This window comes from Aristolochia californica, unplaced genomic scaffold, assembly GCF_029961685.1.
Source record: "Aristolochia californica isolate CCGP_79_NKW_82.1479 unplaced genomic scaffold, dmAriCali1.0.hap1 SCAF_1, whole genome shotgun sequence".
In the NCBI taxonomy this organism is placed as follows: Eukaryota; Viridiplantae; Streptophyta; class Magnoliopsida; order Piperales; family Aristolochiaceae; genus Aristolochia; species Aristolochia californica.
In genome coordinates this window covers 32,144,688-32,158,711 of record NW_027181770.1, presented here as the reverse complement: position 1 = coordinate 32,158,711, position 14,024 = coordinate 32,144,688, and the positions used below count along the sequence as shown (strand labels likewise).

General features: G+C 31.9%; 1 protein-coding gene across 1 annotated transcript; it reads left to right on the top strand.

Annotated features, from left to right (window-relative positions):
* The first annotated feature begins 536 nt into the window (after positions 1-536).
* On the top strand, positions 537-869 carry LOC137947255 (uncharacterized). Its single transcript, XM_068793351.1, has one exon. It carries the CDS (start codon positions 537-539, stop codon positions 867-869), a length of 333 nt encoding a protein of 110 aa, XP_068649452.1.
* Positions 870-14,024: the final 13,155 nt, after the last annotated feature.

Sequence of the window (14,024 nt, the reverse complement as noted above, 5' to 3'; positions counted from 1 at the left end):
GCCTTTTCCTCCTTTTGGCTTTGTTTATATCTTGTTAGCAGTTGATTATGTGTGAAAATGGGTGGAAACAATTGCTACAATAACAAATGATGCAAAGGTAGTGCTCAGATTTCTGCATAAGAATATATTCACAAGATTTGGCACTCCACGAACTATTATTAGTGACAAAGGGACCCACTTTTGCAACAAGTTGTTTGATAATCTTCTTTCTAAATATGGTGTGAAGCACAAGATAGCACTTGCCTACCATCCTCAAACTAATGGCCAAGCTGAAATTTCAAATCGAGAAATCAAGAACATCCTTGAGAAGACGGTCAACACCAATAGAAAGGATTAGGCAAAGAAACTTGATGATGCTTTGTGGGCATACCGTACAGCCTTTAAAACACCTATCGGGATGTCTCCTTACCGATTAGTGTTTGGAAAGGCATGCCATCTCCTTGTGGAGTTGGAGCATAGAGCTTATTGGGCTATAAAAAAGTTTAATTTTGATTTAAAGGCAACAGGGGGAAAAGTGACTTCTTCAACTGAATGAGATGGATGAGTTCCGGAATGATGCATACAAAAATGCAAAGAGCTATAAAGAATGGATGAAGAAGTGGCATGACAAACAGATTCTTAGGTGTGAGTTTGCACCAGGACAACAGGTTTTATTTTTCAATTTACGACTCAAATTCTTCCTGGGTAAGTTAAAATCAAGATGGACAGGTCCTTATACAATTTACAAAGTTTCCTCTTTTGGAGGAATAGACTTGAAGGACACGACAGGGAATATATTCAGAGTTAATGATCAGAGATTGAAGCACTACTATGGAGAACAAGTGGAGAGAAACTATGAATTTATTCCTCTTGGAGATCCTAATTTATGAAGATTGAAAAGTCTGGTTGTAGACTTTAAAACCCATAGAAATTTCTTTTATTCTTTTATTTTTTATTATTGTTATTATTTGTTTTTAATTTTGATTTTGATACAGGTTTATTTAGCATGAATAAAGAGCTGAAAATTATAAACTACGACTGATTCACCATGAAACCAGGGAAGTTCCCTTCATTTCTTCAATCATTTTCACTATTGCATTACAATGAGGACATTGTTTAGTTTAAGTTTGGGGGTGTAAACTCCTATAGTCATTTGGTCTTCTTATTTGTTATTTATTTTATTTTACTTGTGATTTTATAAGTCTTGTCTGTTTGATTCTCTTACCAAGCATGTATTTGAGTATGATTGAATTCTCTATGACTCTGAATTTTGTGATGGAAGATGGTTTTGAGAAAAAATTTAAAAAATTTCTTTTATGTTAGGCAGAGTTTTGTGGGTACTTTGATTTAAATCTTTGACCTTGAACATAATTGAGCACATGGTCATTTTTTTTTTTATTCCATTTTGCTTATGAAGAGAAGAAGTTGAATTAACTGGAAGAGGGAAGTTCAATCTTGCTTTGCTCTAGAGTCCGTTGATGGATCCTTGAGGAGAATCCTAGTTGATACCAAATATTAGAGAAATGACCTAGGCAATTTTTTTTATAACCAAAAAGCTTTCCCAGCCGTCCTAAGTATCATGCTATCAATGCATGGTGTATTTCCATAGTCAACCCCATTGAGCCTTATTTGACATAATCCTTTATTTGTTCTTTTAACTACATAAACCATTCCCGCTTTAAATCTGAAAAACCATGAATCTACCTCTTATAGAATTGAGAAAATACTTTGGTGGAAATTTACATTTAAAGAGAAAGTTAGTTCAAAGAAAATTATCCATATTATGTTTGCTTTGTTTGATCAAAGTGAAAAAAAAACTCAATAAGTGGAGTATGTATCACTTCAGATTTTGTTAAAGGAGTAGTTGGTATTACTCTGTTGATTACAACAACAATAATGAGCATATGGTTGAGTAAAAGCTATGGCTTGAATCCTATGGATATCTCTTTTATTGTTCTTTTCACCAAGTATTTTCCCAGTTCATTTTGACTTTCCATATCCATTTCTTTCTTAGCCCTAACCCTGTGGCCTGTCATTACAACCTGATTAAAGACCTTTTGATCTCTGATTATGGTGTTGACTACATTAGTGGAGAAGATTTCTGAAAATTGAACTTATGGGGTTAAGTTTTGAGAGAATTTTTCTGAATTTAGTTGTTCTACTTTTATCTGAGTTTACAGGTGGTTTGAGGATAAATTGACTATATATCACACACACTCAAGGTCTTAGCTTTAGGTTGAAGTAAACGCTTAACTCTTACTTGACAAATTGCTAAATTTTTTATTGATTTTCCTGCTATATTTTATGTTAAAAGTGTAATATATTAGTGATGAAATCTAAATTCAGATCGTGACTTGGTGAGTGATGATACTTCTCTATGGGGTCTAGTTGATATTGGCTAAAGTAGTATTTTATTTTTTTTTATTTTTTTTTTTGAGGACAAACAAAGTTTTAATTTTGGGGGTGTTTGATGACTTGCATAATTTAATATATTTTATCACCTCTTTACTTTAAAACTTAGTCTAATTTTATTTATTTTTCAATGATTTTAAGTTTCATTATTGTTATTTAAATGTTATGTCAGATTTGAAGAAATTAAAGATCTAAATTTTATCGATGCAATTTAAGGATAAAGATCTGGTTCACTGGCTTGTTGGCGTGACTCGGGCATGTCCAGGTCTCGGCAGAACAGGAAAGGCCGGGCTAATTAAATTGTTTCCTAACTTAGGAAATAATTTAATTTTTCTACATTATCTTCTTCTTCCACTGAAGAGAACAGAACTGAAGATCTCTCCACCTTCTTCTACGGCGAAAAACCAGAGACTCCCGATGGATAGCAGCAGTGAAGATATGATCCAGAAATAGAAACGAAAAAATTAATCTGGTTGGCATCAATGTTTTGAGATGCTCTTGGACGTGGAAGGCAGCAGGCGAGTTTTGATGGGGTCTTTACAGAAGGAATGGAGGAGCTTGAGGATTTTCATTTGATTTTACGGAAGGGGTAGGAGATTTCGGGGGGATCGGCTCTGAGCAAGTTCCGGGCATTGCACTGAGGCTGGGATCGTAGACAGGCACGGACGGGAGAGAAAGGGGTGAATATTTTCCTGGTGTTTGTGGAAGACGAGTTGCGACTGTGAGAACGCTAAGACTGAGAACAACAACTGCGAAGACGAAAGAGAAACAGAGAGCTGCGACTGCGAGGACTATTTTTCAGTGTTCATTTTCCTTCCATTATTCTCAAAAAAATTATGGTGAATTCATTTATGTTAAATTTAATTTTAGCATGAACTAAATTTTATTTATTCTAGGAAAACGATGTAACCTTGTTCCTAACTATGCTTGATTTTCTATGCTAAATTAAAGTAATTCTTTCTTTGTTTATCTGATTTTTTCTGAGTTTATTGCTTCTAGTTAACTGGCCATCAATTAGATGATTTTAATATTATGATTTGCTATCGAAAGAGGGAATTATAGGATAGATCTTGAATATTTTGGCACAGGTAAATTTAGTATGAACCTATGTAGTATTTAAATAATTAGTCTTATTGCTTTCTTGCGTTATTAATTTGCATACTCTTGTGTAAAATGATGAACAAGAATAATTTCCAATTGACTATCGAAAGAGGCTTTTGGATGAATTAGAGATTCCCTAATGAATTAAATTAAATTAGTTAGATGAGTAAAGCATAGTGAGGAATTAGGTGAAATCAATTACCTAGAAGTTTTCTTTCCCATTAATTTGATCTTCAAACATCAATTTTCTTTTCCTTTACATATTTTTCTTGAATTGATTTTATTTTGAATGGCAATTACAAAAATCTTAGTAACTTCTCTAGATAAAATTAAGGTTAGTATAATTTTGGTATTTGTCAAAAGTAGGGTATCAATCCCTGACGACGATACTCTTCTCATCACTTTACTATAAAATTTTGATAGCGTGCATTTGCATTTTTGCACCGATCAATCAGCTTTTTGTACTTGGGAAAAATAATGGCTTGTTTGACTCGGGTAAATATCCCACCGCACGTTCACTTGAGAATTTAATGAGCATTTTTTATTCTCTTTAAAAAGGTTTGGATCCATAGGTAATTTGCATCTTTAACATGTTTCAAGCATGCATATCCATATTCAAAACATGTTAGGATCAATTAATTAGAAATCTCTTTCTTATAAAATTCAAAGCTACGAGAGTTGAACTAGTGGAATTTCCAAATCTTGGATAACAAAACTTTTGTGTTCATTTGTGGAGTGTGAATAAATTTTCTTTACTTACATTTGTTATTTTTTAAAAAAAAATTCCATACATAAACTCTAAAATTTTGATTTTGTTGTGATCTATCTGCCTTATCTTTTTGCTTACGAGATAAAGGGAAAGTGAAACTCATGTTTTAATTTAAGAAAAAAGTATACATCTTAAATAGAAATGCAAAAATGTAGAGAGAGATAACTCCAAAAAGTCTCTGTAATTTTAATTTAGGGATTGTAAACTTTTTTTAGTTTTATTTATTTATTAGGTTTTGCAATCATTGGGAAAAGGTGGAGGCGGGGGATTTTTAACTGAGTGTTGACTCCCAATCCATAAGTCATTTGTTAGCAAGCCCGTTATGCATGATAAATCATTTTAAAATCATCTATAATTGTTAGGTCATTTTTTTGTACATCTGCAAAATAATGGCTTGTATGACTCGGGTGAATATCCCACCACATGAGAATTTAATTAGCATTTGTTATTCTCTATAGAAAGGTTTGGATCCATAGGTCATTTGCGTCTTGAACATGTTTCAAGAATGCATATCCATATTCAAAACATGTTAGGATCAATTAATTAGAAATCTCTTTCTTATAAAATTCCAAGATACTACGGTTGAACTAGTGGAATTTCCCAAACTTGGATAACAAAACTTTTGTGTCCATTTGTGGTGTGTGAATAAATATTCTTTACTTACATTTTTTATTGTTTTAAATTTTTTTCCATACATAAACTCTAAAATGTTTATTTTGTTGTGATTTATTTGCCTTATCTTTTTGCTTACGAGATAAAGGGAAATTAAAACTCAATTTTTTATTTAAGAAAAAAGTATACTTGTAAAATGGAATTGCACAAATTTAGAGAGATAATTCCAAAAAGTCTTTTTAATTTTCTTTTAGGTATTGTAAACTTGTTTTAGTTTTTTTATATATCAGGTTTTGCAATCATCGGGAAAAGGGGGACGCGGGGAATTTTTAACTGAGTGTTAACTCCCAATCTATAAGTCATTTCTTAAAAAAATATAGCATGTTACGCATGATAAATTACTTTACAATCATCTATGATTTTTAGGTCATATTTTTGTACATCGCAAAATAATTGCTTGTTTGACTCGGGTAAATATCCAACCGTACGTTCACTTGAGAATTTAATGAGCATTTATTATTCTCTTTAAAAAAGGTTTGGATCCACAGGGAATTTTCAACTTTAACATGTTTCAAACATGCATATTCATATTCAAACACATGTTAGGATCAATTAATTAGAAATCTCTTTCATATAAAATTCCAAGCAATCAGGTTTGAACTAGTGGAATTTCCAAAACTTGGATAACAATACTTTTGTGTTCATTTTTGGTGTGTGAATAAATTTTCTTCACTTACATTTTTTATTGTTCTATATTTTTTTCCACACATAAACTCTAAAATTTTCATTTTGTTGTGATCTATTTGCCTGATCTGTTTGCTTATGAGATAAGGGCAAGTGAAATCTCAAATTTTGATTTAAGAAAAAAGTATACATCTAAAATGGAAATGCACAACAGTAGAGAGAGATAATTCCAAAAAGTCTCTTTAATTTTCTTTTAGGGAATGTAAACTCTTGTTAGTTTGTTTTTATATATCAGGTTTTACAATCTTCAGGAAAAGTGGGAGGCGGAGGATTCTTAGCTGATTGTTGACTCCCCATCCTTAAGTCATTTCTTACAAAAATATAGCCTGTTACGCATGGTAAATCACTATACAATTATCTATGATTGTTAGGTCGGCTTTTTTTTCATGGGTAAAATAATGGCTCTTTTGACTTGGGTAATTATTCCACCGCACGTTCACTTGAGAATTTCATGAGCATTTGTTATTCTCTTCAAAAAGGTTTTCATCCATAGGTCATCTGCATCTTTAATATGTTTCTAGCATGCACATCCATAATCAAAACATGTTAGGATCAATTAATTAGAAATCTCTTTCTTATAAAATTCCAAGCTATTAGGGTTGAACTAGTGGAATTTCCCAAACTTGGATAACAAAACTTTTGTGTTCATTTGTGCTGTGTGAATAAATTTTCTTTACTTACATTTTTTATTTTAAATTTTTTTTTCCATACATAAACTCTAAAACTTTCATTTTGTTGTGATCTATTTGCCTTATCTTTTTGCATACAAGATAAAGGGAAAGTGAAAACTCAAGTTTTGATTTAAGAAAAAAGTATATATCTAAAATGGAAATGCAAAAATTTAGAGAGAGATAATTCCAAAAAGTCTCTATAATTTTCTTTTAGGGATTGTAAACTCTTTCTATTTTTTTATATATCAAGTTTTGCAATCATCGGGAGAAGGGGGAGACAGAGGGATTTTTAACTAAGTGTTGACTCCCAATCCATAGGTCATTTCATACAAAAATATAGCCCGCTATGCACTATAAATCACTTTTCAATTCTCTATAATTTTTTGATCAGTTTTTTGTACATGGTCAAAATAATGGCTAGTTTGACTCGGGTAAATATCCCACCGCAAGTTAACTTGAGAATTTATTGTGCCTTTGTTATTCTCTATAAAAAGGTTTGGATCCAAAAGTCATTCACATATTTAACATGTTTCAAGCATGCATATCCATATTCAAAACATGTTAGGATCAATTAATTAGAAGTATCTTTCTTATATAATACCAAGCAACTAGGGTTGAACTAGTGGAATTTCCCAAACTTGGATGACAAAACTTTTGCATTCATTTGTGGTGAGTGAATAAATTTTCTTTACTTATATCTATTATTTTTTTAATTTTTTTTCCATACTTGAACTCTAAAATTTTCATTTTGTTGTGATCTATTTGCCTTATCTTTATGCTTACGAGATAAAGGGAAAAGGGGAAGGCAGTGGATTTTTAATTGAGTGTTGACTCCAAAACTGTAAGTAATTTCATACAAACATATAGCCCATTACGCATGATAAATCACTTTACAATCATCTATGATTATTAGGTCAACTTTTTGTATTTGGGCAAAGTAATGGTTTCTTTGACTCCGGCAAATATCCCACCACACGTTCAATTGAGAATTTAATAAGCATCTGTTATTCTATTCAAAAGGTTTAGATCCATAGGTCATTTGCATCTTTAACATGTTTAAAGCCTGCATATCCATATTCAAACCTTTTAGGATCAATTAATTAGAAATTTCTCTATTATAAAATTCCAAGCTATTAGGGTGGAACTAGTGGAATTTCCCAAACTTTGATAATAAAACTTTTGTGGTCATTTGTGGTGTGAGAATAATTTTTTTTACTGACATTAGTTATTGTTTTAAATTTTTTCCATACATAAACTCTAAAATTTTCATTTTGTTGTGATCTATTTTCCTTATCTTTTTGCTTACGGGATAAAGGGAAACTGAAAACTCAAGTTTTGTAATTTTCTTTTAGGGATTGTCAACACTTTTTAGTTTTTTTATATTTTAGGTTTTGCAAATAGTCTGGAAAGGGGGAGGCGGGGGATTTTTAATTGAGTTTTGACTCCAATTTCGTAAGTCATTTCTTACAAAAATATAGCTCGTTATGCATGATAAATCACTTTATAACCATCTATGATTGTTAAGTCAGCTTTTTTTACATGGGCAATGTTGGAAGATAAGATCAAGCCCAAACGACTAAGGAAGACCCACATATGTAAGATTATTATAAGATGGGTCACATGACCAAGGAAGGCCCACAAGATGGGCCCAAGCCCATAAAAGTAGGACCCACAATGATTACCAAGAGTTGGCATCCTTATCACATCAGTTGGAAGATCAAGAAGGACTCACAAAAGTATCATTATCTTTGGGTCACGACCAAGAAGAGTTTTAGTTTAAGTTATATTTGTCTTTTATCAATATTAAGTTACCTAATTATGTTAGGACTTACCTTAAGTGTTAGAGTTTGGGTGTAATTGGGACAAGGGTAGTTTTATTGTAATTGGACTCTACTACCTTCCTCTATTATAAATAGAGGTTTATGTATTTTGACTACAACAATTTATTGATGTCAATGAAGTATTTAACTTTTCCATAAATTCAACATGGTATCTGAACAGGTTCTGTGAGTTGACGAGGTAATGTGATCCTTTTCTCTAAACCCTAAACCCTCGGTGTAGGTTTGTAATTATTTTTTTTAGTCCCTACACCCATAGTTTTCTTTGAAAATTTTACCTTTACATGTAGTTTTTAATATTGCAATTGATATATTTAAGGAAATATATTTGAGTCTACTTTCCAAAGAAAAATTATTTGTTCCAATCGGGGTTATCTACAGAGAGATATTGATATTTGAATGAGCAAAGGTCAGATTACGAAAAGGTTCGAGCTGTAGCAACAATCTTTAGATTCCGAGGTATTTTTTGCTATCAAGAACTAGAATTTATTTGGAGAAATATTTATCAAACGAAACATCTGTAAATCTATTCTTTTACCTATTCAAACAATATTTTTATCTGAGTTATCTACGAAGATAAATCGATATTTTAAGCAGCAAAGGTTAGATTATATAAGATGTTTGGGCTGCAGCAGAAAGCCTCAAATTCTGAGGTATTTTATGCTATCAAGAAAGAGACTTTATATGGAGAATTATATAGCAGAAGAAAGATATGTAAGTCTATTTTCTTACGTTTTCAACCAATCCTCTGTATGATATTTTTATAAAGAGATATTGATCTTTGAAGAGTCAATGATCATTTTGGAAAAACAGAAGAAACAATATTTAGTTCGGCCAGATGATAGAGACAAAAATATATAAGATTTTTTATCTTCTAAAAATTATATTTTATGAAGAGAAGTTATACTTTGATTAAATTTATTTAAGTCTACTTTCATAAGGAAAATATTTCATGTCAATCTGATCTATATTGAAATATGTATTCGAATTGGAAGAATCAAAGGTCATGTTAGTATTCTGTTACATTGAAAATCCGAATTTATGCCCAATGTTTCGTGTCACTTTTTGAGTTGAAATATCAGAAAAATATCTCACTTATTTATACATCTTTGTTATTTGGGCTTATTACTACATCAATGATATTTGGTTCAAGCTGGGATCACTGCCATTACCTCCCAGCTTGAGGGGGAGAAGTACAAGAAGTACAAGAAAGAGGTACTTTATTTCATATGTTGTGAATAAGTTTATGTGACCAAACTATTCACGAAAGGGGGAGCACAAAATATGAAGCTCGTGCATCAAAGAAGAAATTTTTATATCGGATTATTTCATGGGTTCTTTGACAAAGTTTTCTATTTGGTTCGTGTTATATGTGTTGGAAGATGGTCGTGTTATGTTCAGCTACATCTATTATGTCTCTTTGGGGACATTATTATTGAATAAGAGGTGGCCCCATGTATTCATTTATTTTACCCCGTCAAAAAGATCAAAATTGTTTGTGGTTGGGAGTCGACGACAGAAGAACTTCATCCCCGTAAAAAAGATGAAAATTATTTGTGGTCACGACGGAGGAACTTCATCCCCGTCAAAAAGATGAAAATTATTTGTGGTTGGAAGTCCATGACTGAGGAACTTCATCCTCGTCAAAAAGATGAAAATTATTTTTGGTCGGGAGTCCACGACGGATGAACTTCATCCCCATCAAAAAGATGAAAATTAAGAAAGTCCATGATGGAGGAACTTATGATTACATCTACATTATCCTCCACCCCCCACTCCCCCCCCTGTAATGGCTTTTATGTCTCCTACCACTTGAGAGTCGTTCTCCTATGGAGGGACAAGGTGGTGGACACTTCAGAGTAATGCCAATAGACACACTACCGATAGCAGTGGAGTGTGCCCTATATCCAGCATTAAGGCAAGAGTATGAAGCAATGGCTTACCGACTAGGAGTGATTTTTACTCTCCATTCTAATGCCGCAGGGCCTCATGGAAGGACGCAACAACGTGAGGGGGAATGTTGGAAGATGTTCCATTTTATACAAAAATATTTTATATATCATTTGCAACAAGCTAGGTGTTCATGTTGTTCTCTCACCGCTAGCTTGAGGGGGAGTGTTGGAAGATAAGATCAAGCCCAAATGACCAAGGAAGGCCAACATATGTAAGATTATTATAAGATGGGCCACATGACCAAGGAAGGTCAACAAGATGGGCCCAAGCCCATTAGAAGTAGGACCCACAATGATTACCAAGAGCTGGCATCCTTATCACATAAGTTGGAAGATCAAGAAGGACTCACAAAAGTATCTTTATCTTAGGGTCACGACCAAGAAGAGATTTAGTTTAAGTTATATTTGTCTTTTATCAATATTGAGTTACCTAATTATGTTAGGACTTACCTTAAGTGTTAGAGTTTGCGTGTAATTGGGACAAGGGTAGTATTATTTTAATTGGACTCTACCACCTTCCTCTATTATAAATAGAGGTTAAGGTACTCTGATTATAACAAGTTATTGATGTCAATGAAGTATTTCACTTTTCCATAAATTCAACAGGCAAAGTAATGACTTGTTTGACTCGTATAAATATCCCACCGCACATTCACTTGAGAATTTAATGAGCATTTGTTATTCTCCTTGAAAAGGTTGGATCCATAGCTCATTTGCATCTTTAACATGTTTCAAGCAAGCATATCCATATTCAAAACAAGTTAGGATCAATTAGAAATCTCTTTATTATACAATTCCAAGATATAAGGGTTGAACTATGGGAATTTACCAAACTTGGATAACAAAATTTTTTTGTTAATTTGTGGTGTGTGAATAAATTTTCTTTACTAACATTTGTTATCGTTTTAAATTTTTACCATACATAAACTCTAAAATTTTCATTTTCTTGTGTTCTATTTGCCTAATCTTTTTGCTCACGAGATAAAGGGAAAGTGAAAACTCAAGTTTTGATTTAAGATAAAAGTATACATCTAAAATGCAAATGCACAAATGTAGAGAGAGATAATTCCAAAAAATCTCTATAACTATCTTTTAGGGATTTTAAACTCTTTTTAGTTTTTTATTTATTAAGTTTTGCAATCATCGAAAAAAGGGGGAGGCGGGGTATTTTTAACTGACTATTGACTCCCAATCCAAAAGCCATTTCTTACAAAAAATATAGCCCATTACAGATCATAAATCACTTTACCACCATCTATGATTGTTAGGTCAGCTTTTTGCACATGGGTAAAAATGGCTCATTTGACTCGGGTAAATATCCCACTGCACGTTCATTTGAGAATTTAATGAGAATTTTTTATTCTCGTTTAAAAGGTTTGGATCCATAGGTCATTTGCATCTTTAACATGTTTCAAGCATGCATAAAAAATATGTTAGGATCAATTAAAAATCTCTTTCTTATAAAATTACAAGCTATTAGGGTTGAATTAGGGTTTTCCCAAACTTGGATAACAAAACTTTTGTGTTCATTTGTGGTGTGTGAATAAATTTTCTTTACTTACATTTGTTATGGTATTAAAGTTTTTTCCATACAAAAATTCTAAAATTTTCATTTTGTTGCGATCTATTTTCCTTATCTTTTTGCTTACAATATAAAGGGAAAGTGAAAACTACAGTTTTGATTTAAGAAAAAAGTATACATCTAAAATGGAAATGCACAAATGTAGAGAGAGATAATTCCAAAAAGTCTTAGTAATTTTCTTTAAGGGTTAGTAAACTGTTTTTTGTTTTCTTTTCATATATTAGGTTTTACAATCGTCGGGAAAAGGAAGAGGTGGGGGATTTTTAACTGAGTGTTGACTCCAAATCTGTAAGTCCTTTCATACAAAAATGTAGTCCATTACGCATGATAAATCACTTTAAAATCATCTATGATTGTTAGGTCAGCTTTTTGTACTTAGGCAAAGTAATGGCTTGTTTGACTCGGCTAAATATACCACCCGCACGTTCACTTGAGAATTTAATGAGCATCTTTTATTCTTCTTAAAAAGGTTTGGATCCATAGGTCATTTGCATCTTTAACATGTTTCAAGCATGCAAATCCATATTCAAACATGTTTGGATCAATTAATTAGAAATCTCTTTATTATAAAATTCCAAGCTATAAGGGTTGAACTAGTGGAATTTTCCAAACTTGGATAACAAACATTTGTGTTCATTTTTGGTGTGTGAATAAATTTTTCTTTCTTACATTTGTTATTGTTTTAAATTTTTTTTCCATGCATAAACTCAAAATTTTCATTTTTTTTTTTTTTGTGTTCAATTTGTCTTATCTTTTTGCTTACGAGATAAAGGGAAAGTGAAAACTCAAGTTTTGATTTATGAAAAAAGTATACATCTAAAATGGAAATGCAGAAATGTAGAGAGAGATAATTCAGAAAAGTCCTTGTAATTTTCTTTTAGTGATTTTCAGCTCTCTTTATTTTTTTTTATATTGGGTTTTGCAATCGTTGGGAAAAGGGAGAGGAGTGGGAATTTTAACTGAGTGTTGACTACAGATCCTTAAGTCATTTCTTACAAAAATAAAGCCCGTTACACATGATAAATTACTTTAAAATCATCTATGATTGTTAGGTATGTTTTTTGTACATGGGCAAAGTAATGGCTTGTTTGACTCGGGTAAATATCCCACCACACGTTCAATTAAGAATTTAATTAGCATTTTTTATTCTCTTTAAAAATATTTGGATACATAGGTCATTTGCATCTTCAACATGTTTCAACCATGCATATCCATATTAAAAAAATGTTAGGATAAATTAGAAATCTCTTTCAAATAAAATTCCAAGCTATAATTCTAAAAAACTCTCTGTAATTTTACTTTAGGGATTGTAAACTCTTTTATATTTTATTTATTTATTAAGTTTTGCTATCGTTGGGAAAATAGGGAGGAAGGGGTTTTTTAAGTGAGTGTTGACTTCCAATCCATAAATCATTTCTTACAAAAAATATAGCCCATTACGCATGATAAATCACTTTACAATCATCTATGATTGTTAGGTCAACTTTTTTTACATGGGCAAAGTAATGGCTTGTTTGACTCGGTTAAATATCCCACCACATGTTCACTTTAGAAATTAATGAGAATTTGTTATTCTCTTTAAATAGGTTTGGATCCACAGGTCATGGTCATCATTAACATGTTTGAAGCCAACACATCCATATTCAAAACAAGTTAGGATAAATTAGAAATCTCTTTCTTGTAAAACTCCAAGCTATTAGGGTTGAACTAGTGGAATTTTCCAATCTTGGATAACAAAACTTTTGTGTTCATTTTTGGCGTGTGAATAAATTTTCTTTACTTACATTTATTATTGTTTTAAATTTTTTTCCATACATAACGCTATTTGCCTTATCTTTTTGCCTACGAGATAAAGGGAAAGTGAAAACTCAAGTTTTGATTTAAGAAAAAATTTTACATCTAAAATGGAAATGCACAAATGAAGATAGAGATAATTCCAAAAAGTCTCTATAAGTTTCTTTTACGGATTGCAAACTCTTTTTAGTTTTTTTATATATTACGTTTTGCAAACTTCAGGAAAAAGGGGAGGCGAGTGATTTTTAACTAAGTGTTGACTCCGAATCCATAAGTCGTTTCATACAAAAATATACACCGTTACGCATGATAACTAAATTTACAGTTATCTATGGATGTTAGGTCAGCTTTTTGTATATGGACAAAGTAATGGCTTGTTTGACTCAAGTAAATCTCCCACCGCACGTTCAATTGAGAATTTAATGAGAATTTGTTATTCTATTTAAACGGGTTTGGATCCACATGTCATGGGAATCTTTAACATGTTTCAAGGCAACATATCCATATTCAAAACAAGTTAGGATAAATTAGAAATCTCTTTCTTATAAAACTTCCCAGCTATTAGGGTTG

Excerpts from the sequence above, each read along its gene's own strand:
- LOC137947255 (XM_068793351.1), top strand. The coding sequence starts at position 537 with ATGGATGAGTTCCGGAATGATGCATACAAAAATGCAAAGAGCTATAAA.